The sequence below is a fragment of the Lampetra planeri genome, chromosome 78 (assembly GCF_965212315.1).
Source record: "Lampetra planeri chromosome 78, kcLamPlan1.2.h2, whole genome shotgun sequence".
NCBI lineage: Eukaryota > Metazoa > Chordata > Hyperoartia > Petromyzontiformes > Petromyzontidae > Lampetra > Lampetra planeri.
The window spans coordinates 464,392-487,313 of record NC_136183.1 but is presented as its reverse complement, the minus strand read 5'-3'; the positions used below and the strand labels follow the sequence as shown (position 1 = coordinate 487,313).

General features: G+C 46.7%; 1 protein-coding gene across 3 annotated transcripts; it reads left to right on the top strand.

Annotated features, from left to right (window-relative positions):
• LOC144738168 (uncharacterized) lies at window positions 1–21,476 on the top strand. 3 transcript variants are annotated; one of them, XM_078621150.1, is made up of 3 exons: window positions 1–4,301; window positions 4,705–4,790; window positions 18,612–21,476. In XM_078621150.1, exon 3 carries the CDS (start codon window positions 18,622–18,624, stop codon window positions 19,780–19,782), a length of 1,161 nt encoding a protein of 386 aa, XP_078477276.1. In that variant the 5' UTR covers window positions 1–4,301; window positions 4,705–4,790; window positions 18,612–18,621; the 3' UTR covers window positions 19,783–21,476. The 3 variants fall into 3 exon arrangements, with proteins under 3 accessions (XP_078477276.1, XP_078477278.1, XP_078477277.1); XM_078621152.1 differs by having other exon boundaries at window positions 4,293–4,354; XM_078621151.1 differs by having other exon boundaries at window positions 4,301–4,420.
• Window positions 21,477–22,922: the final 1,446 nt, after the last annotated feature.

The window sequence follows — 22,922 nt, the reverse complement described above, 5'->3', positions numbered from 1 at the left end:
AGCAGCTGCAACGACAACAGCAGCAAGATGGCGGCGGCGTGTGCGGCCGCGTGTGCGTTGTGCTGCATGGGTGTGGGCTGTGCGTGAGAGTGGGTGAGGGTGAGCTGCGTGTGAGTGAGCTGTGTGTGTGTTTAAATTTAGTGTTTTAAAGACGTCAATTCACCTGCTGTGTATCTTACTACTGTCCCTCCCGGGCATATCTAGTGCCACACTCAACTCTACAAACGGCTACCCGCGTTACTTCGCGTCAATACTTATTGCTAAATTTGCCACTACACCTGCTAATGAAACAACTTATAGACACTTCTACACTCCATCATTATATCCTTTTAAACCCTATCTTTGTCCCATTACTTCACCAGCACTCCTTCCAAACTTCATTCTGCTCTTAAAAATAACACCATCTGCGAGCTGCTGCTATTCGTCCAAGGTTCGTCGCTCTTCATCTTACCATAAAAAATACCTGTGCAAACTATTAATTCTACTTTTCTTATTTCTGGGTGGTATTGAGCTTCATCCTGGCCCAAATGTAAAGAACTCATATAATTCTGTAGATTTTTCTGGCAGAAAAGGTGTTGGTGTTCTACATGTCAACATCAGAGGGCTTTTGATTAAATTAAGTCAACTAAAACTAGAAGTAGCAAATCTTGACCCGGACATATTTTGCCTAACAGAAACATTTCTCACTCCTGGCGTGAATGACTTGCAGATTACGATTGACAACTACAACCTTTTTCGGCGTGACCGAGGATATAAAGGAGGTGGAATTGCCATCTATGTTCATAATGCTATTGCATGTTCACCAGCTCACTCCTTGTTTAAAAAATGTTGCTTTGAAGGTCTGGCTCTCAGAATAACTCTCCCTAATAATCAACACATATTGGTAGTGTGCTGCTATAGACCGCCTAGTGGGAAGGATGTTGAAGCTGCATTTGCACTGAGAGAGCTTCTTGGGGTCCTCCCTAAAGGTGAAATAGTTTTAGTGGGTGATCTAAATTGGAATTGGCTAAACCCGCCGGCCGTGGCCACAAATTTTGCAGATGAATTTAACCTGTTTCAATTAATAAATGTCCCCACAAGACCCAACCTAAAAAATCCGGGACAGACATCTCTGCTTGACGTCCTATTGACAAATGCCCCTCACAATTTCGCACTGACTGGTGTTCGAGGTAATAACCTTAGTGATCACTCCTTCATTTTTGGGGTGAGATCATCAGCCAGACCCAAAGCCCCACCTAAATTGGTTGAGAAGCACTCCATGAGACACTTCAGCACTCAGGCATTGACTAATGATGTGCTTCACTCGGATATTGACAAGGTCTGTGATATTCCAAACTTGACTACGGCTTGGGAGACCTTCAGGTACACGTTTCTCAAAATTCTTAACAAACGTGCTCCGTTGGTTAAATTTAAAACTAAAGGCAACCGTCCACCATGGTTTGATCCTTTGATTACAAAGCTCATGAAAACTAGGGACAAGGCTTGGGCATGTGCTCAGAAAAGTAATTTGGTCAATGACTGGCTAGAATACAGGATTTTAAGGAATAGATGCGTCAAAAAAATACGGCATGCAAAAAATGACTACTTCTCTTCAACTCTCCTTGAATCTCATGGAAATGCCAGGATTTTCTGGAAAACAATCAAATGTATCGAAAAGGCATCCAAAACAGATCATCTGCCCGTTCAGCTTAACCGAAATGGGGAATATTTTTCAGATCCCCAAAAATAGTTAACAATTTTAACCTTCATTTTTCTGAAGCTGGTACCCTATTGATGTATTGGGAGTCACCCCTGCTCATGCAAATTCCTACACCCCTATCCAAACATTAAGCGAATTTAGTTTTCAGCCAATCCACGAAAGTAATGTTCTGAAACTGTCCTACCTCAAAGGGTCCTCCTCTACCGGAGCAGATAGTATTCCCGTCTTTGCTCTACTAAGTGTTGGTCACCTAATATACAAGCCTATAGCCCATATTTTCAACCTGTCCATAAAAGAAGCATCGGTACCTCTAGAATGGAAACATTCCTATGTTCGTCCACTTCACAAAGGGGGCCCTAAAGATGATCCAAATAACTACCGACCTATCTCAATTTTGTCCCCGTTGATGAAAATTTTTGAAAAATTATTTAACTACCAAATTAGCAGTTTCCTGTCTGCCAACAATCTATTACATCTAAAACAATCTGGGTTCCGAAAAAAATACAGCACCACATCTGCTGCATTAGACTCTCTGAATCACATTTACAGTAGCCTTGATAATAAGCAGTACTGCGCCTGTCTTTTTCTTGACTTGTCCAAAGCTTTTGATACAGTAGACCACAACATCCTGCTTAGTAAAATAAGTTGCCTCGGTTTTTCCGAAAACACAGTAAAATGGTTAAAAAATTACCTCTTTTCTCGCACCCAAACTGTATTCACAGATGGTTGGAGGTCAAACAGTGTTAAGATAACAAAAGGGGTTCCACAGGGTTCCATTCTCGGCCCCCTCTTGTTCTCTCTTTATGTAAATGACTTGGGCACTGAACTGGATTATTCTAGGGTAAATCTTTTTGCAGATGACACGGTACTAATTACTGCTGGCCGCTCTCCGGATGACGTGATTGCTAAGCTCCAGAGTGATTTCAACAAACTACAACATCAGCTAGTTGCTCTTAAACTAGTCCTAAATCCTGCCAAAACCAAGGTGCTATGCTTCTCACCAGGACTAAAGCGGGAAGTTATTTTCCCCCAATTACATTCCTTAAATAATGATCAAATAGAGCAAGTCAAGATCTATAAGTATCTTGGGTTCATCCTGGATTCAAAACTGAATTTTGAAGATAACATTGATTATATTGGGAAAAAGACAAAAATTAAAATTGGTTTTCTATATCGACACAAGCACTGCTTCCCCCCTATGTTCCGTTTGGAATTGATTAAAGCTACCATACTGCCTCTACTTGATTACTGTGACATTGTGTATAAATCAGCCCCAAGTACTGTACTGAAGAAGCTTGACTCAATGTATCACTCGGCCTTAAGATTTGCATTGAACTGACAATATAGGACTAACCACTGTGATCTCTACATTGGGTCAAACTTAACATCTCTGAATGTTCGACGGCTTGTGCACCAGATCTTATTTATTCATGATGTACTTGCAAAAAAATCTGCAGATTACCTGCTGGATCTCATCTCTGTTTCAAATAACAAATTTGACCTAAGGTCTACACTCATTTACCAGCTTAATATTCCCTATTGCCGTACATATACTGGAGGAAGGGCCTTTGCTATTGATGCCCCCAGGGTCTGGAATGCTGTTGCCAATAAATTGAAACTTGAGTCACTACCTATGAGATCTTCACTCAAAACTGCTCTAGAGGAGTTGTACACCCCTAGCTGCCAGTGCTATTCAGCAGAGGTGGGACAAAGTCATTGTTATGCAAGTCACAAGTAAGTCTCAAGTCTTTGCTCTCGAGTCCCGAGTCAAGTCGAGTCAAAGATGAGGCAAGTCCAAGTCGAGTCTGAAGTCATCAAAATCATGACTCGAGTCTGACTCGAGTCCAAGTCGCATGACTCGAGTCCACACCTCTGCTATTCAGTGACCTAAAATAAAATGTTTCGCTCCGGATGATCGCTACAAAGTATGACCTGTATTTTGATTTAGTGTGCTGATCTTAAAGGTGCATTGAAAAATTACAATACTCCGATTGATGCTCCTGCTGTTGTGGAGTGACTCATGCAGCCAGCTATGGCTGCAGGGTTTTGGTAGTACATGTTGTTTATGCCATTTATTGTGAAAATTCCGTCAGTTCCTATGATTGCTTTTTCATTGCTTTCATGGCTTTATTTTTGGTGATTTCGAAAGTGTATTGGTTTAGCCATGTTTGTTTGTTGTAGTACAGAGTTAGACTGATGGCCTTAATCTAAGTTGTCTTGTGGTTGTTGTTGTTGTTTGACTTGCATCCCACTGGGATTTTTGCACACAGCGTTGGTGTACGGTGTTTTTTCTGCAATATTTTTGCTGTCTTTTCTTGGATTTTCTGTTTGAATATTCACTTTAAGATGGTTTTGTTCATGTTTTTGTTTTTTGTTTGTTGCGGTTGCACCCGATTCAAGAGCTGAATGGCTCACAGGGCTATACCTAATAAATGAACTTGAACTTGAACTAGGACCTGGTACATTAACATAATTTATTAAGTTGCACCCCGGCTCATTGGGGCAGTGTTGTTTCCCCCCAAGTGACGTCATGTCACCTGCTGCCGCGTGACGTCACAAGATATCAGGAAACTGGTGCTCCGTGCCGGCACTCACATCCGAGGTGAGAAGTTCACATCGTGGTTGTTGTCGTGGTGGTGGTTGTTGTTTACCCAGGTAGAGCCTCGCTCCTTCTCGTATGGATATCAATTGAGTAGCAGCGAGTATGGAATCGATGTCCAGGTTGGAACATTACAACGCGGGGCCTTGCCTCCTGCCCTCGCCTGATTGCATTTGCTTTAATTCACCTGCTTAAGTTTAATTTGTCTTCACCTGGCTCACTACTTTGAAACTTTGTTTTAGAAAAAAAAATTCCACGTTTTTTTATTTTTCCAGGCATAGCCCACTTGAGCTATACCGCTCTTTTCAGAAGCGAGCTGCCCACAACACAGTGGTCTTATCAACGTGTGAAATGTATATCGGTCAAATACTCTAAACGCGTGGTGATGTTGCCTCTAAATGTGCAGGGAAAAACCGGAGGATCCGGAGGAAAATCCACGCAACCACGGGGAAAGAGAGATACGCGAACTCCAAATATACATCCATAATACAGGTTAGTTGTAAATATATAAATGTGTCGTTAAACCCGCTAACACCCGACACAGCCAATTAGTAAGGTTTGTCACGTAAACAGAATGTGGCCAATTCGTCACTAGTACAGCACACTGGTTGTGTGTTGGAGAGCCAAGCCACAACATTTACAATCTGAGTATGACGTTTCGCGAGTAATTACAATTGGCTTCATCAGGCGACAGCCAAATGTTGTGGCTTGGCTATGTGGGAATATAAATCGGGTCGCTGGGTTTATAGCGCAGCACGCTAAACATTGTACTACTGCTCCCCACTCACGCACAAACATCGTAAGTATAGTATTCATTCAGTACTACCTAAGTTGTCCGGCTTCGCACAGGTCTCAGTAATCAAATATTAAGAGTAATGTCTTGCCATGTGGCTTTATTATAATTATTTAAATTCTTACAATGAAGTCGGTAAATGTGTATTTTTTTCACGGTTTTTGGTTGTGTTATACATTTGCAGGGCTTGTTTGTTTCATATTGAGGACAGATTTTAAATGCATTACCCTTGGAGAGCTTCAGGATAGACACAGTTGGATGTTTTGCAATCTGGTGGGTTTAATCGAATGAAGCTTCAATTTTGGCATACATGTCGACAGCAAATTGGTGAAGAGCTCTTTGCATCTCAAGAGGAGATTTAAGCTGCCGTTTCGCACCATGAAGGCAAAGAAGGCCATGGTGGAAATCTTATTTTGTGTTGACAAGCCTGCTGCTGGGTCAGTTTGGCGAAGTAGGAAATTGTAGCCATCAATTTGCCAGAAAATCAATGGACATTGAAGAGCATCATAGGATCGGTGTGTTTCATTTCTGTGTAGGGTATTGTTCCTCAGTTGCAAGACGATGCTTCTAGTGTCATGTTGTTCAGCAGTTAGAATGACAGCAACTTCAAATGTTGTGAGTGCATTTAAGCGGCACTCTTGCTGAACATGTGGAGTTTAGTCTGCAGGAATGACAGCATTGTACTCTGAAGTCATCTCCATGGCACACTTCATACTGTGAACATAAGATATTCTTAGTTATTTTTTCCGATAAAGTCACGTAGGTAAAAAAAATGTAATTAATAAAAGTTAAATAAATAAATAATGTTTTTATTTACAAAATTTACCTACGTGACTTTACCGAAAAAAAAGAAAGAATATGAATCCTTGCAGTCACGAAAGCTTCAAATCCAGAATGTGAACATAAGAGTTTTCTTTATTTTGTATGTTTTGCAATAGGACTTACATCTGTCTAGTATTGTCAGACATGCAAGTATATCTGTGGTAATGTAGGTAGGTCATTAGGTAGTGGCAGCAGACTGCCAATGCGATTATGTACCTGGCCCTGCACTTTAAATATGGGTATGTACCCAGATGTTTGGATGAGTTGGTTGGTGCCAAAACATGTAATTTGGAAGCATGAGTTCTATCTTCTATTGTGGTTTCGGAAATGGCTTGCATAGGTGTAGTGTTCGCAGGTATCAATACATGAATAGTCTCGGGATGGTCATTATTTGTAGGCAGCTGAACCATGGTACTGTTGCAGCATAGCCCTGGAGGGTCTCCTTTCCATGTCATTGCATGGCAAGACGTAGACATGGAACCAATGGCAACTAATGGATCAGAAGTTTAAATTAAGTGAGGAATGTATGAAAAATAAAACTTTTCCTTTTGACTGCAGGGTAGGCACCTGGTTGCAGCCATTGTAGTGCTGTTTGCAAGCTGCCTTGCTTGTTGGTGGACTGGAGTTTGATTAGCTGTGGTAGCAGCCATTTGTGCTGTTCATAATCAACGTTTTTGGGTTTAGATCGCGTTATTTATAAATGTGTCGTAACCCTCCACCACCCGACATGGCCAATCAGTAAAAATGTGTCACGTTGACAAAAGACAAATAGTTCACTGCTTTAGCCCACCGGTGTGTTGAAGCCACAACATTTACAATTTGAGTACGACGTTTCGCTGGTAATTGCATCCAGCATCATCGGGCAATTCGCCAGAATGGTGAGCACACTCTTAAATGGAGTGCTCCTAATCTCAGCTTGTTACCTGTATAAAAGACACTTGTTCACAGAAGTAATCAATCAATCAGATTCCAAACTCTCCACCATGGCCAAGACCAAAGAGCTGTTCAAGGATGTCAGGGACAAGATTGTAGACCTACACAAGGCTGGAATGGGCTACAAGACCATCACCAAGCAGCTTGGTGAGAAGGTGACAACAGTTGGTGCGATTATTCGCAAATGGAAGAAACACAAAAGAACTGTCAATCTCTCTCGGCCTGGGGCTCCATGCAAGATCTCACCTCGTGGATTTGCAATGATCATGAGAACGGTGAGGAATCAGCCCAGAACTACTTGGGAGGATCTTGTCAATGATCTCAAGGGAGCTGGGACCATAGTCACCAAGAAAACAGTTGGTAACACACTACGCCGTGAAGGACTGAAGTCATGCAGCGCCCACAAGGTCCCCCTGCTCAAGAAAGCACATATACATGCCCGTTTGAAGTTTGCCAATGAACATCTGAATGATTCAGAGGACAACTGGGTGAAAGTGTTGTGGTCAGATGAGACTTAAATGGAGCTCTTTGGCATCAACTCAACTCGCCGTGTTTGGAGTAGGATGAATGCTGCCTATGACCCCAAGAACACCATCCCCACCGTCAAACGTGGAGGTGGAAACATTATGCTTTGAGGGTGTTTTTCTGCCAAGGGGACAGGACAACTTCACCGCATCAAAGGGATGATGGATGGGGCCATGTACCGTCAAATCTTGGGTGAGAACCTCCTTCCCTCAGCCAGGGCATTGAAAATGGGTCGTGGATGGGTATTCCAACATGACAATGACCCAAAACACACGGCCAAGGCAACAAAGGAGTGGCTCAAGAAGAAGCACATTAAGGTCCTGGAGTGGCCTAGCCAGTCTCCAGACCTTAATCCCATAGAAAATCTGTGGAGGGAGCTGAAGGTTCGAGTTGCCAAACGTCAGCCTCGAAACCTTAATGACTTGGAGAAGATCTGCAAAGTGGACTGGGACAAAATCCCTCCTGAGATGTGTGCAAACCTGGTGGCCAACTACAAGAAACGTCTGACCTCTGTGATTGCCAACAAGGGTTTTGCCACCAAGTACTAAATCATGTTTTGCAGAGGGGTTAAATACTTATTTTCCTCATTAAAATGCCAATCAATTCATAATATTTTTGACATACGTTTTTCTGGATTTTGTTGTTATTCTGCCACTCACTGTTCAAATAAACCGACCATTAAAATTATAGACTGATCATTTCTTTCTCAGTGGGCAAACGTACAAAATCAGCAGGGGATCAAATACTTTTTTCCCTCACTGTATATAATTATTTTAATGTGAGTGTATATGCGTGCTTTTTATTCTTTACCAGGCGATGTAGACGTGATGTATTTAGTCGTAGCTGTTGTATAGCTTATATTACGTGTAGGAGGAGGTCGGTAGTGTTGGTACGTAGATGTCGATATTTTAGAATAGTACATTTTTAAATATAAATATTGCAGTGTGTGTTAGAGGTGAGCCATGCACGTGCAGAGGGCAGTAAGGAAGTGGGTGAAATTGGTGGCAAAAACACAGGCCTGATAATCGGGAATGATAACGTAGTAAATATGAGAACAAATATAGCAGGGCAGTGCAGACACTTATGCTATGATGAGTGTGTGGAATTGTAGTATATGAAATGTCAAAATGTCTTTGCGTGTGTGGCAAACCAGAAGTAGTGAAAATGCCCAGGGCTTTAATGCAATTACGTAGGTTAGGCTTAAGTATTGAATATCGCACTTTTAGCTTTTACGCGGCACTTTCCAAGAACGTAACCTCCGCGATAATCAAGGAGCAGTTGTATTTTCTGTTGATCGACTACAGCAGATGAGTACGGATTTTCAGCAGAAACTAGGTCTGCTTTCTTAATGTGATTAAGGCCTATAGTATCATAAAGAGGCTTGGAGCTTTGGGTTGTTCCTTGTTTTCGATGTCTCTGTCTCTGCTCACATTCGTTGAGGGTTTTTATTATTTTGGGCAGGCCCGTCAAAGCTGCGTGACCTGGAGTCAGAGCCATTTCCTGTTCAACTTGGCTTGTGACAAATTAGCATATAGATACGGTGCATTACATAGCATATTAAATAACTATGTAGTTTGCTAAAAATGGTCATATAAAAACATTGCATTCGTTACGGTTACAATGATTTGCTAATCGATGCCTGGTTATAGTTAAGGGATCGTTCCCTGCTGATCAACCATGTTACATCTTCTGATGATCTGGTAATGGCTATTAGGGAATCTTGTTCTGTTCCTGGATAATTCATGTCATACAACACTGCACCTGTTCAACTCTCCATGAATAATCATGCAGTTCTACAAGTGGAGGAGGAGCTCTCATGCCTTCTTAATGTGTTCACAACCAGCTCTGGTTTGGTAGCCAGTCTCAATTCAAATTAGTCGACCAGCATTCTTTCATTAGACTGTATAACACTGTGTGGAAGCTGCCTAGGCTTTTGCTCCATACAAAGCTGTGAGTGTCCATCGCCAAGGTCTAGTCCATCTGAGACCATCCCTCTCCCTGCCATACTTGCATTGCACCCGCCTTTCACCCTTCGTCTTGCGGATGGTCGGCACACAGGATGGCAACACGCAGCCATTTCGAGCTGGGCCCAACTGGGTTACGTGGGTCACCCGGCCACGAGGCGCTTGTTGGCGAACACAACCCCTGGGTCTGGCTCTAGGGATGATATCAAAATATTATTTATGTAAGTGTAATGCGGGCGAAAGCGACCTTCCGGATGTGACGTCACGAGGAGGCGGAGCCAGGTGACGTGGGTGAAAGGTAGGGGGTCCTTAAGCGGGTAAACCAGAAGGAGAAGGCAGTCGGGGTGTGAATGGAAAGGTGTGGGGCCACGCGGGCGTACGAGCCGAGGGGGCACCGTCAGAAGCGGGAGCCAACCCTGGGAACAGTAGGGAGCTACTGGGAGGTGTAAAGCTGCAGATAGAGATAGGCAGTAAGGCTGTGTGTGAGAGGCAGCGGGGTGGCTGCCAAGAGTCGCAGGAGCGACGAGAAGGCGAGACAGCACGAGGCTGTCAGAGCTGCAGCAGGAACAGCCAAGGGAGCTGTGTGAGAGTACAGCAGCGGAGCGGCTGTGGGGCTGCAAGAGCGACAAGAACAGCAGCGGGGCTGCTGATGTGGACTGGAGTGACATCGGAACCAGCACAGAGAGAATAAGAGAGACAGCCGTGTGGGAACGCAGTACGGACCGAATAAAGGACACTGAGCCAGAGATCGTGGTCAAGTCTTTTATTACACTGGGGTCAGAAGTGAAACGGCATGTCTAAGCAAGTAAGGAAGAAAATTCTCCCGGCGCCAGCATCGGCTTCTTCGTCCGACGACGACGAATTCCCTCCGACCACGGATTCTGCTGGGGTGGTGGAGGAGAGCCCTGCTGAGGCGAGCACGGAGACGGGCGTGGAAGATGTCGGCGCGATGGCGGGTCCGTCAACAACATCGGACGCTGAGCAAAGATGGCAACAGGTGGCAGAACAACTGGAGACACTCAAGGACGTCCTGGCGCATCTATGTCACCTCGTTACGCCAAGGACGACGATGGAACGAGAAGGTGCTCCACGGGCCGCCACGTTGCCTGCCCTGCCGCCGCCATTGGCCACGCGGCAAGAAGACGCCATCTTGCGCGCTCCGCGGCGCCAAACCGCCATCTTGGCCACGCCGCGGGCCGACGCCATTTTGAATTTGCCTCCAGAACAACCATCATTGGAAGACGGCGTAAAGAGGAGTCGGAGTCGCCACCTTACTACAGTTAAGGAATTCTCTATCGGGGGCGATTGGAGCGCTTTCGCCTGCCGATTTTTGGCGGCGGTTCGTTCAGCAAGATGGACCGATGCGGAGGCCTTGGAAGTGTTGCCGACTCTACTGGACGACGAATCTGTTCGATTTTTCCGTTCCATAACGGCCGATAAGAAGAAGACTTTATGTGGAGTTTTTGAGGAAATGGCCGACGCCTATGAGCCACCTGACGACGCGCATCGGCGATTCGCTCAACGACAACGAGCACCCGAAGAATCGCCCGTGGCGTTCAGGGGTGCGGTGTTGGAGCTGGCCATGGCAGCATATCCTGACACGCCACAGGATCTGCTCGAGCCTCTCATATTGGGAAAAATGCTGGAGCTGTCTCGGGATCTGGGGATCCCCATGCCTGTGTGTGGGCATGAGAAGCTCACGTCCCGGGCGGCAGCAAAGTGTCTGGATGCGCAGTTTAATCTCCGTCACTGGAAGCAAGTGGCGGCATGGACGGGTGGGCCCGTTAAGGAAGGAGGCGCGATGGGGTGGGACCCCACAAGGGCGATCTATGTGCCGGATGAGCGGGGTCCACAGGAGCTGACAGCTGCCTCCTCTCCATGGTCGGGACGCGGAAGGCCGGGGCCGCGCGCTACGCCATCGGGACGGGGCCGCCGGGATGCAAGACCTGCGCTTCGGCGCAACGAGGCCGATTGCTTCCGCTGCGGCCGTAGGGGCCATTACGCCAAAGATTGCTGGGCCCGCTTCCCGGGTCCGCCGCAGCAGGAGCCCACAACACCGGACAAGCCGACCAAGGAACCTCCGAAACAGGCATGTCGGCACGCACCAGACACTCGGCAAGGCTTTACACCTCACCCACCACCTGTGTTGCGCGATCCTATTGTTGTTGTTAAAGAAAGGCCATCGACGGGGCCTTGTCATTCAGTTACGCAGTGGCGCAAATTGGCACGGAGAGTTGTCGCGGCCGCTACGGGTTCGTCCACTGTACCGGGGTCCATACAAGGTGTGGACGTGCGCATTTTGGTCGACTCGGGAGCGTCTGCGACTATTATATCGGATGTCATTTTCCATCTGTTGGGCATTCCGCCGGGGGCTGTGCGTCCGGTTTATGGGTCTTGCGTCGCTGCGAACGGGGGTAGTATGGGTATCGTGGGCCAGGTGGATGCTAAGATATCTATAGGGGATGTGTCGGCTTCGGGCGTTGTGTTAATATCGAGATCTTTGGCGGTTCCTTGCTTACTAGGCACGGATTTTTTGGCTAAGATGCCCATTTTGATTAAAATCAATGAGAATTGTATTGAATTGCCGGGGGGCCGTCGAATCTCGTTTCTGCCGTCGCCCTGGGGGCGACCTGCTTCGGCCGTACAGGTGCAGGCGCTGTCCGTCGCATCTGTGGACATCCCACCTGGTTCACAGATGCTTATACCCTTGCGGTATCGGAAGCCCCTGCCCAATCGGCTAGGAGCATTAGGGGTCTTGTTGTCACCATCCGCCACGATAACAACGGGATTGGCGTTAGTTGGGGCACAGACCATCGTCCGGCCGGATCAATTACCGGTTTTACAGGTGCTTAATGCGGGGGTGGAAAACATCCGTGTTCCGGCCGGTACGGTTGTGGCACATGCCACTACGGCGTTTGCGACGCACGATTGTCCGCATCGCCGGGGAGTGGTCGCTGGTGTTTCCGAGCCAAGGGGTTCGGATAATCGTTGGATCGCTACCTTATGTGACGAAAATTCTTCCCTGTCCGTGGGGCAACGTGATGCGCTGCGTAAATTGTTGCTGACGTATTCGGATGTGTTCAGCTCCGACGATTTGGATTTGGGACGCACATCGTTGCTTTCCCATCACATTGAGACGGGCGACGCTGCCCCTATTCGGTTAAATTCGCATCGGATGAGTCCAGCGGAGCGAGAACACGTTCGGGGGGCGGTGGAAGACATGTTGGCTGCGGACATTATATCGCCATCTAACAGCCCATGGGGCGCTCCTGTGGTCTTGGTTAAGAAAAAGGATGGCAACTTGCGATTTTGTGTCGATTTCCGGAAATTGAATAAGATATCGGTGGCAGATGCGTACCCCCTGCCGCGTATGGACGACTCCCTTGACGCATTGTCGGGGGCTAAGTTCTTTTCCACACTGGACCTCTCTTCGGGATTTTGGCAGCTTCCCCTTGACGAGTCCTCACGGGAGAAAACCGCATTCCGTACGCCGCAGGGGTTATTTCAATTCAACTGCCTCCCGATGGGATTGAATGCGGCCCCTGCTACATTTCAAAGATTGATGGAGCTCGTTTTGACGGGGTTGCAGTGGGAGACGTGTCTTATATATTTGGACGATATTATTGTGTTCAGCCGCACATTTGAGGAACATTTAACGCGGCTGGAGACAGTGTTCACGAGGATGCGCTCTGCCAATTTGAAATTCAAACCAAAGAAATGCCACCTACTGCAACGGTCCGTCCGTTATTTGGGGCACATTGTGAGTGCAGAGGGGGTGTCCACGGATCCGGAAAAGACGGCGTGTGTCCGGGATTGGCCGACTCCGGCCTCTGTGGGGGATGTTCGGCGGTTTTTGGGATTTGCCTCGTATTACCGAAGATTTGTGCCGGGGTTTGCGACGATTGCGAGGCCCTTGCATCTCCTTACGGGTAAAGGACGGAAATTTGTTTGGGGAGAGCCGGAAGAGGCGGCCTTTCGGAGTCTGCGTGATCTATTGGCTACGGCCCCGACATTGGATTATCCCGATTTTGATCGCCCTTTCATTCTTGATACGGACGCGAGTGACACAGGTATTGGGGCGGTATTATCACAGTCTAAAGGGGGCGTAGAGCGCATCGTGGCGTATGGTAGCCGAGTCTTGTCGCCTGCGGAAACACGCTACTGTGTCACTCGTAGAGAACTTTTGGCGGTTGTTTTTTTCCTACGGCAATTTCGACCGTACCTCTACGGTCGTTCTTTTATTGTGCGTACGGATCATGCGGCCTTGCAATATGCACTTAAAATGGACCAGCCATCGGGACAGTGGGCACGTTGGTTGGACACGCTGCAGGAATTTTCCTTCCAAATTCAACATCGGAAGGGAGTGCGCCATGCGAACGCTGACGCACTTTCCAGATTACCAGGGCGCGCCCCTTGTAAATGTGCGTCGGGGACGCATAGGTGTTCGCCGATTCTGAACCCCCCTCAGCCGCTTTCGTTGGCCGTCGGGAAGTCGGATACTCCGATGGAACCGGGACCGACTGATGGGGTTTTGAATCTGCCGCGGTCTGTCTGGATTCGGGAACAGATGATGGACGAGTCGTTGTTGTCCATGCGGAAGCGGTCTATGAGGGACAATGGGAGTCCGAGTTCGGCTGTGGGGCCGCGAACCGCTCTCCGAGATGGTCTGCTTATGTGGCAAGAAAGGTTCCAGGAAAGCTGGCGTGTGGTGGTACCAACGTCCTTGCGATTTGAGTTGATTAGAACTCTCCATTGTGACACACTATTGCATTTAGGGGTGCAGAAGACCTTGTTGACGTTACAACGTCATTATTTTTGGCACGGCATGGCGACAGATGTCGTAGGGCACGTGCGCGCGTGCCCTGAATGCGCCCGGCGTAAGCCGCCTAAACATCCTTACGTGCCGCCTCTCCAGTCGATTCAGGTGTCTCGAGTCAATGAATTGGTGGCACTGGACATATTGGGACCCTTCCCACCATCGGCGAGGGGAAATAAATATTTGCTGGTAGGGGTTGAGTATCTCTCCCGTTGGCCGATGGCCTGGCCGTTGTCCGATCAGTCGGCCGCGGCCATCACCGACGCCTTTTTGTTTGGGTACATTATGGACAAGGGGGCGCCGGAGAGACTCCTCACGGACCAGGGCCGAAATTTCTCTTCTAAATTATTGGCTGAAGTGTGCGCAGGCCTTGGGACTAAGAAGATACGGACATCTCCATACCATCCGCAGACGGATGGTATGGTTGAGCGGCTGAACAGGACATTGTCTGCCATGCTTTGCCATACTGTGAGTGAACAGCAATCGGATTGGGATCTGCACATCCCCGGAGTGCTTTCGGCGTACAGGATGACGCCCCATGCGGCTACAGGGTATTCGCCGTTTTACCTTATGTATGGTCGGGAAAACGTGCCTCCGGTGGATGTGCAATTGGGTACTGGGGTGAAGGGACCTCGTAAACCACTCCCTGAATACATTCAGGACACGGTTCGCCGGGTTACGGAGGCGCGGGAAAACGCCCGCGTGGCTACGGCCAAAGCCCAGGCCCGGAACGAGCGGTATGCTCGGCGGTCTGAGGGGGAGTGCCCCTGGAAGGTGGGAGACCTGGCCTGGCTCCATTGCCCGCAGGTGCGGCCGGGGACCTCTCCTAAATTGCACAAACCTTGGCATGGTCCTGTGCGCCTCATTGAGGTTCCCAATCCACAGTCGGCGCGCGTTCAGTTTGGTTCTCGCCGTTGGTTTGTTCATACGTCGCGGTTGAAACCATATGTTGCTCCCCTACGTGATGCGTCATCTCCCAATATTGCCTTGCCGGGGTCTGTTGCTGCTGACTCTGACTCTTCCCCGCCTGCGTCCATTGATCTTGCTAGAGCGCCTGTCGTACCTGTTCCAGACAGGCCGACCGTGACACCGCGGGGGAGGAGTGGGCCTGTTCGGAGGGCGCCTGCCAGGGCTGCGGTACCTTCAAGCCCGGCGACCCTTCCGACCCCGCTGCAGGCGCATTCGCAGAATACGACCAAGACTGATTCGTCAGGGACACGAGATGTCGGTGGACTTCCAATCGCAGCAGGGGAATTACCCCCTGTCATTTCTCGTGTTCCATCGCGTCCCCGTTCTACAAGTGGGCCGCCGACCGTCCGGGACGGGCCGGCGACCCGCACTCGTTCCAAATCGCTTACGTTTCGTTGATTGTATGTTGTTATTGTTCTTGTTCTTGCCGTCGTATTTATCGCATGCTTTCGTACGTTCGTCGATGTTACTTGTGTGTTGTTCTTGTTGTTATATTGCATGCTTAGTGTCCTTTAAGGGGGAAGGTCGGTTCACCGCATTACGCTTTGGTGTTGTTCAGCCGAGGTCGGCTGGGTTTTTTCTATGGGGGAGGGTGGTGTAATGCGGGCGAAAGCGACCTTCCGGATGTGACGTCACGAGGAGGCGGAGCCAGGTGACGTGGGTGAAAGGTAGGGGGTCCTTAAGCGGGTAAACCGGAAGGAGAAGGCAGTCGGGGTGTGAATGGAAAGGTGTGGGGCCACGCGGGCGTACGAGCCGAGGGGGCACCGTCAGAAGCGGGAGCCAACCCTGGGAACAGTAGGGAGCTACTGGGAGGTGTAAAGCTGCAGATAGAGATAGGCAGTAAGGCTGTGTGTGAGAGGCAGCGGGGTGGCTGCCAAGAGTCGCAGGAGCGACGAGAAGGCGAGACAGCACGAGGCTGTCAGAGCTGCAGCAGGAACAGCCAAGGGAGCTGTGTGAGAGTACAGCAGCGGAGCGGCTGTGGGGCTGCAAGAGCGACAAGAACAGCAGCGGGGCTGCTGATGTGGACTGGAGTGACATCGGAACCAGCACAGAGAGAATAAGAGAGACAGCCGTGTGGGAACGCAGTACGGACCGAATAAAGGACACTGAGCCAGAGATCGTGGTCAAGTCTTTTATTACATAAGGATGCCCCCCAATAGACTCCCCCTGGAATTCTGCCAGACACATCCCACTGGGCGAAGACCCCGGGGCTGGTCCAGGACACGCTAGCAGGACTATGTCGCTCGGCTGGCCTGGGAACATTTGGGAATTCCCCAGGATGAGCTCCAGTTTATCGCCAGGGAAAGGGAAGCGTGGGCTGTCATACTCAACGTGCTGCCACCGCGATCCTCACCAGGACAAGCGGATTTAGAAAGGAAGGAATGAACAAAGCTTCGATTCTTCTTGGCCACAGATATTACTCCTTTCTGGATGCAGAATATGAACTTATTTAAATGACCGTTTGTACTGGCTTATACAATGAAGGCTGGCCTGCCTATGATTCATCCTCTATTCAACCAGACTATATTGTCTTCTTGGTTCTTTCGGTAAAGTCACGTAGTAGGGAAGTAATAAAATAATAAAAATAAAACGTAATATTTTTATTATTTTATTACTTCCCTACTACGTGACTTTACCGAAAGAACCAAGAAGATGAATTCCTGCAGTCACGAAAGCTTTAAATCGAAATTCAGACTATATTGTATTAGAAGCTTACATATCCTTAAGATAACGATATAGAATGTAATCATGAGTCTCTTTGGCAGGGAAGGCAGCATTGGTTTGGTCATGAATCCTGAATTCCAAGACACTGCTTGCTCAAGCAGAATCTATTAGTCTAGATATTAGGGGCTAAACAGGCATGGCATTAGCTGGAGAAGAGATTGGAGGATGTGGAGGTGATCGGACCTGCCATTGACTGGTACCAGGAGTGTCAAGATTGGCATATGTGGAGGAGGCCCGTGAGGTATGTTGCAGGACAGTTGGAGATATTTGCTCTGCAACAACGATGAGGTCGAAACCGCGATGCTCGCATGAATGGGTGGAACGCTGGGTTCCTAAAACCCAGCAAAACCATGAGGAGCACAGCTGGTGCATCTGTCAGTCATTCCTTGTCACCTGAACCATTCTCATGACCTGCTGACAAGTGATCTACATTTTACATGGCCTTAAATTTCACCTATCATGGCATGAGTACTGTGATAAGGTTACTTACAATTCGTGATGAATGGTGGATATTTTATTTATATAATCTGTTAATGATCCATGTGAAATGTATGTGTATGTAAGAATGTATCTATGTGGGGAGCGGTGGGGCAGTTATTTCACTGCATTATGAACTCAACAATTAGAGTTTGATTATCGGCTGCAGCAAACATGATTGATAAGTTAATTACATGGACTAGTGAGGAAGCATTAATACTGAGCAGATTAAGGTGGCCAGGCATGGTTCTGGACACCACCACCTTTTTACCATGCCAGTGTGTGACAGTGTAAAGTTTGTATTTTCTGTAAAGTATATTAACTATATTGAACACGGAGTTTAAATCAAAACAGTCGTTTATTTTTTTTCCTTTGAAATATACATAGCACATAGGCAGCTAAAATTAGATCTGTTCATCTGAGTGTTAAAAGAAATCTGAGCCTGGCTTCTTCACACCTCTAAGTTGCGATTGAACATTAATTTCTGCATAAGACAAATAGTATTACTTTCAACACCCTTTGCTATGTTAGCTGAATTTAGCTTTTCTAAATATAATTTTTGTAGCCAGACAGCCGAAATTGTGTGCTTGGAGTTTTGGGTTAACATTAAATTTGAAGATACTAGGGCTTCCAGGCATATTTATGACCATTTCCCTTATCTGTAAAGTCACGTAGATAGAAAATTAATAGATCACGACGTTTCGATCGCAACACAAGCAACCGGCATCAGGTGAAACAAACACAGCAGGAGAACTCCTGACATAGGAGAAAGCTGCTGCTGCAAGAAGAGGTTATATAAGCTTTCACATTGACATGTTAATCTCTTACATTTACGTACAAATTCCTTCTCTAGCTCCGCTCACTTACCCTTGGGTTGGGCCGACCAAAAGCTTATATAACCTCTTGTTGCAGCAGCAGCTCTTTCTCCTACGTCAGCAGTTCTCCTGCTGTGTTTATTTCACCTGATGACGGTTGCTTGTGTTGCGATCGAAACGTTGTGATCTATACATTTTCTATCTATGTGACTTTACCGAAAGAACCAAAGAGTATGGATTCCTGCAGTCACAAAAGCTTCAAATTAAGATTTCCCTTATCAGTGTGTGCCTTAACAGCCCGTGTGATGAATTGGGGAATCTTTTTCACTATATCATGAATATATGAATAATTATAGACGTGTAAGTCATGTGTGACTGTGTATATGTACATTCCTCTGTGCCTCAATACTGACATAGATGGTTTGAATTTTTTTTATGTCTGCAGCTGACGTTTTTCTGATGCTTCCTCTGCAGAATTGGTCTGATGGAGCAAAGGCATTCAGCGCAGCTCGCTACAAAAAGGCAACAATGCGACCAGTATGCAAACAGCACAGATCATACTGGAAACTTGACACAACACCAGAGAATTCACACAGGAGAGAAACCCTTCAAGTGCTGTGTGTGTGGGAAGGCATTTTTATATTCATCTACTCTTAAAACACACAAGAGAACACACACAGGAGAGAAACCATTCAAGTGCACTGTGTGTGGGAAGTCGTTTGCAGGGTCATCAGTTCTTCAGAGCCACCAGAGAATACACACGGGAGAGAAACCCTTCAAGTGCACTGTGTGTGAGAAGACATTTGCACGGTCATCAGTTCTTCAGAGCCACCAAAGAACACACACGGGAAAGAAACCCTTCAAGTGCACTCTGTGTGGGAAGGCATTTGCAGAGCCATCACATCTTAAAAAACACAAGAGAACACACACAGGAGAGAAACCGTTCAAGTGCAGTGTGTGTGGGAAGGCATTTTCAGATTCATCTACTCTTAAAACACACCAGAGAACACACACAGGAGAAAAACCATTCAAGTGCACTGTGTGTGGGAAGGCGTTTGCACAGTCACCACATCTTATAACACACCAGAGAACACACACTGGAGATAAACCCTTCAAGTGCAGTGTGTGTGGGAAGGCATTTTCAGATTCATCTACTCTTAAAACACACCAGAGAACGCACATAGGAGAGAAACCATTCAAGTGCACTGTGTGTGGGAAGTCGTTTACACAGTCAGCACATCTTATAACACACCAAAGAACAGACAGGCATCAGAAGATCCACAAAGAGTGGAGTCTGAAATCTGCTTGTGAAAGTCAAAATGCTGCAATGAGCCCATCCCTCATGAAACAAGAAGCAGAATATAATCCCAGCTTGGACACTTTGAAAGGTATCAAGGTGAAATATGAAGAGGCGAAGGTGAAATGTGAAGAAATTACAGTGAAGAGCGAAGAAATGAAGGTAAAATGTGAAGATGAAGATTCAACTCCAAAATCAGACCTTCACATCGATGGAGGCAACGTGAAGCAGGAGGATATTTCTGACTCTGAAGCAGAGCGAGGCAACTTCCCAAAGTTTGTGGAAGTGGAGGTGTGGATGGACTTCTTAGACAATACAAAGTCAAATGGAGACCCTGTCGATGTGTAAGCTTGAGACAATAAACTTCCAATAGATCCACCTTTGTCAGGCCTTTCATTAATTTTGACTTAAAACTTTCGTAACTGCAGGAATTCATATGCTTTGGTTCTTTCGGTAAAGTCACATAGATAGAAATTAAATTAAAGCAAAAAACCCACGACGTTTCGATCGCAACACAGGCACCTAAATTCAATCTTTAATGAATGTCAAGTTGAACACTCAGTTCCGAGGTTTAACCTACAGAGTATGAGCAGCCAGTATTTGTGGACCTGTGAGTTGGGTAGATCTATAACCAGGAGTGAGAGCCAATAAGCTTCCAAGCATTCACTATCTTATATATAAACTAGCAGAAGTACCCGGCGTTGCCCGGGTGAAAAATATATTTCTTAATAACCTTACATATATACACAGATGAAATAAATAAATAAAGTTGAATAACACTAAATCGATCATTAAACCACTTTAAAGGTGACGGATAAAAAAACTGACATGCCTATTCCCATCGCGGGGCACGGGACGTGCCTCCCGGCAAATCCCTCGCAAGCGAGCGTACACAGACGGACAGACAATTTCTGAGTTCGACTTTTTGCTGGTAATTGCATCCAGCATCAGCGAAACGTTGTACTCTGAAATGGTAATTGTTGTGGTTTCACGCTTCAACACACCGGTGGGCTAAAGCAGTGAACTATTAGTCTTTTATCAACGTGACACTTTGTTATGCAGTCTACTCTTGGTCTTAAGCCTCACCTTACCATATTAATAAAAAGTGTGCCGTTCCTGGCCCTTCCCCCCTCAACCATTATATATACGGGGTAGTATTTCTTGTGATCTCTCATTTACTTGATACAGCTGTCATGGCTGTGACGGTTCCACCTGAAGACGGAGGCTTGTGTTGCTTCCGAAACGTCGTGAATTTTTGAATTTGTTTTATTTTACTTTTATTAATTTTTTTTTACCTACGTGACTTTACCAAAACAACCTAAGAGTATGAATCCTTGCAGTCACGAAAGCTTCAAATCTAGAAGTATGCACTGCTGTAATCATAGCAGGTACCACCACAGTCAATATGCACTGCTGTAATCATAGCAGGTACCACCACAGTATGCACTGCTGCAGTAAAAGCAGGTCCCACTACAGTATGCACTGCTGTAATCATAGCTGGGACCACCACAGTCAGTGTGAGCTGCTGTAATCATAGCTGGTACCTCCACTGTCCATATGCACTGGTGTAATCATAGGAGGTACCACCACAGTATGCGCTGCTGTAGTGAAAGCAGGTACCACCACAGTATGCGCTGCTGTAGTGAAAGCAGGTTCCACCAAAGTCTCTATGCGCTGCTGTAGTCATAGCAGGTACCACCACAGTCCGTATGCACTGCTGTAGTGAAAGCAGGTACCACCACAGGCGGTATGCGCTGCTGTAGGGAAAGCAGGTACCACAGTTGGTATACACTGTTGTGGTGATAGCAGGTACCACTACAGTCAGTATGTACTGCTGTAATTATAACAGACTAGTGGGAAGTATGTTGTATATGTCGGGTATTGTATTTTTTGTTAAAGATAATGAAAATAAAATTAAAATGGAAAAATGCGTAATTATCCGAAGTTATGCTAATGAATGTAGTTATGATAATTAGTCTCTGCCTCGTTGTCTAGGGTCATATCAATCGGGATAATACAATAAATTGTATGAAGTTGTACAAGTGTGATGTAAGTATGCTGATTAAGCTCGGTTTGTTGTCTAGGGTTGTATTATCAATCGGGATAATACAATGATTCTCGCTTTAATATTTACTGATTATGTCTTAGTGTTTTTATGTCAGGTCTCCAAATTCAAATCTCACCGCAGGATACAGTTCTCATAATTAAGATTAATATGCATGAACTTAGGAAGGCACCACTCAGACACTTCTGGGTTAAGAAATTTTAATTTCTAACCAAAAACATAACACTCTAATATGCAAACTCTTGTGCTTGGAATTGTCAACACTACTTCTGGAGATGTTCTCCTCATTGATCCGTACATTTAACCCTCGATGATTACGTTTGTTAAACTGGGTAACAGAACAATCGATTATTCCTCAGAGTAACGCGAGCATATACTGCGATAGGAAAAGTCCTTAAAAATGAATGTAACAATATTCATACAAACAGTAATGAAGGAACATGTTCCTAAAGCAAGAATAGTTATCAATTTATTCATTGGCAAGATTATGCAATTAACGAAAACGAATGATTAAAATACTTATAAACAATCGTATTCATGTTACTCCGACGGGCAGCAATCCTTTTCATGATCAGCTGATATTTTAACGCACCACCTTGGAATGGCAACACTTCTTGAAACACAAAGATAACTTTTTGGAACGATATTATTAGTCCCGATATGCGTGTTGTGTGCGTGTGTCTTCTTTCCCACTTGTTGACTTGGCGGCTTATGCGGTACAGCGTTTCTTATGCTGAAAAGCAGGGCCGCTGGGACGGCGTGTGTGTGTGTATTAAACACACGGCGCTCTTCCCTGCGCCAACACTCTTCCTCTTGGCGTTGCAGTTTTCTCCACTGCTGGTTGAGTTGGCGCGGCGGTGCGCGATGTTTCCGTCAGATAGCGCGTGCTGCTCGTCTGCTGGTCGCCGCTCCTCACTCTTGTCTTGGTTCCCAGCTGGTGCTTGTTGGTGTGTGTGTGGGTCGAACCAACGGCGCTCTCGCTGGCGCTGACACTCTTGCTCACGGGCGGCTGGTCAGGCTCTTTCCCCTGTTCTGTGCTCTCTCCTTGCTCTCTCCGTGCTCTCTCCTTTATTGTGCAGCTGCCAGCTTCACACGGGCACCCACTGGTGCCTCTCCCGCCCTCACTTCAGGGCTGGGCTGGCTCAGGCTCTTTCCACTGCTTCGTTCTCTCCTTTGGCAGGCAGCTGCCAGTTTTGCACTGGCATTCAGTGTTGCCTCTTCCACCCTTCCTTCAGGGCTTCGCCTTGTCGTTGCTCAACTTTCGTGCTCTCCGCCCTTCTTCCAAGAGGGCTCTTGCTGCGAGCTGCCCATTGCTGGCTGGATCACTCACTCTCAAAACTTGTAAATTGTATTAGCACACCTCTTACACAACTCTGATAGCTTAGTACAATACAACTTATCGCAATCCTCAATTCCGCAAGCG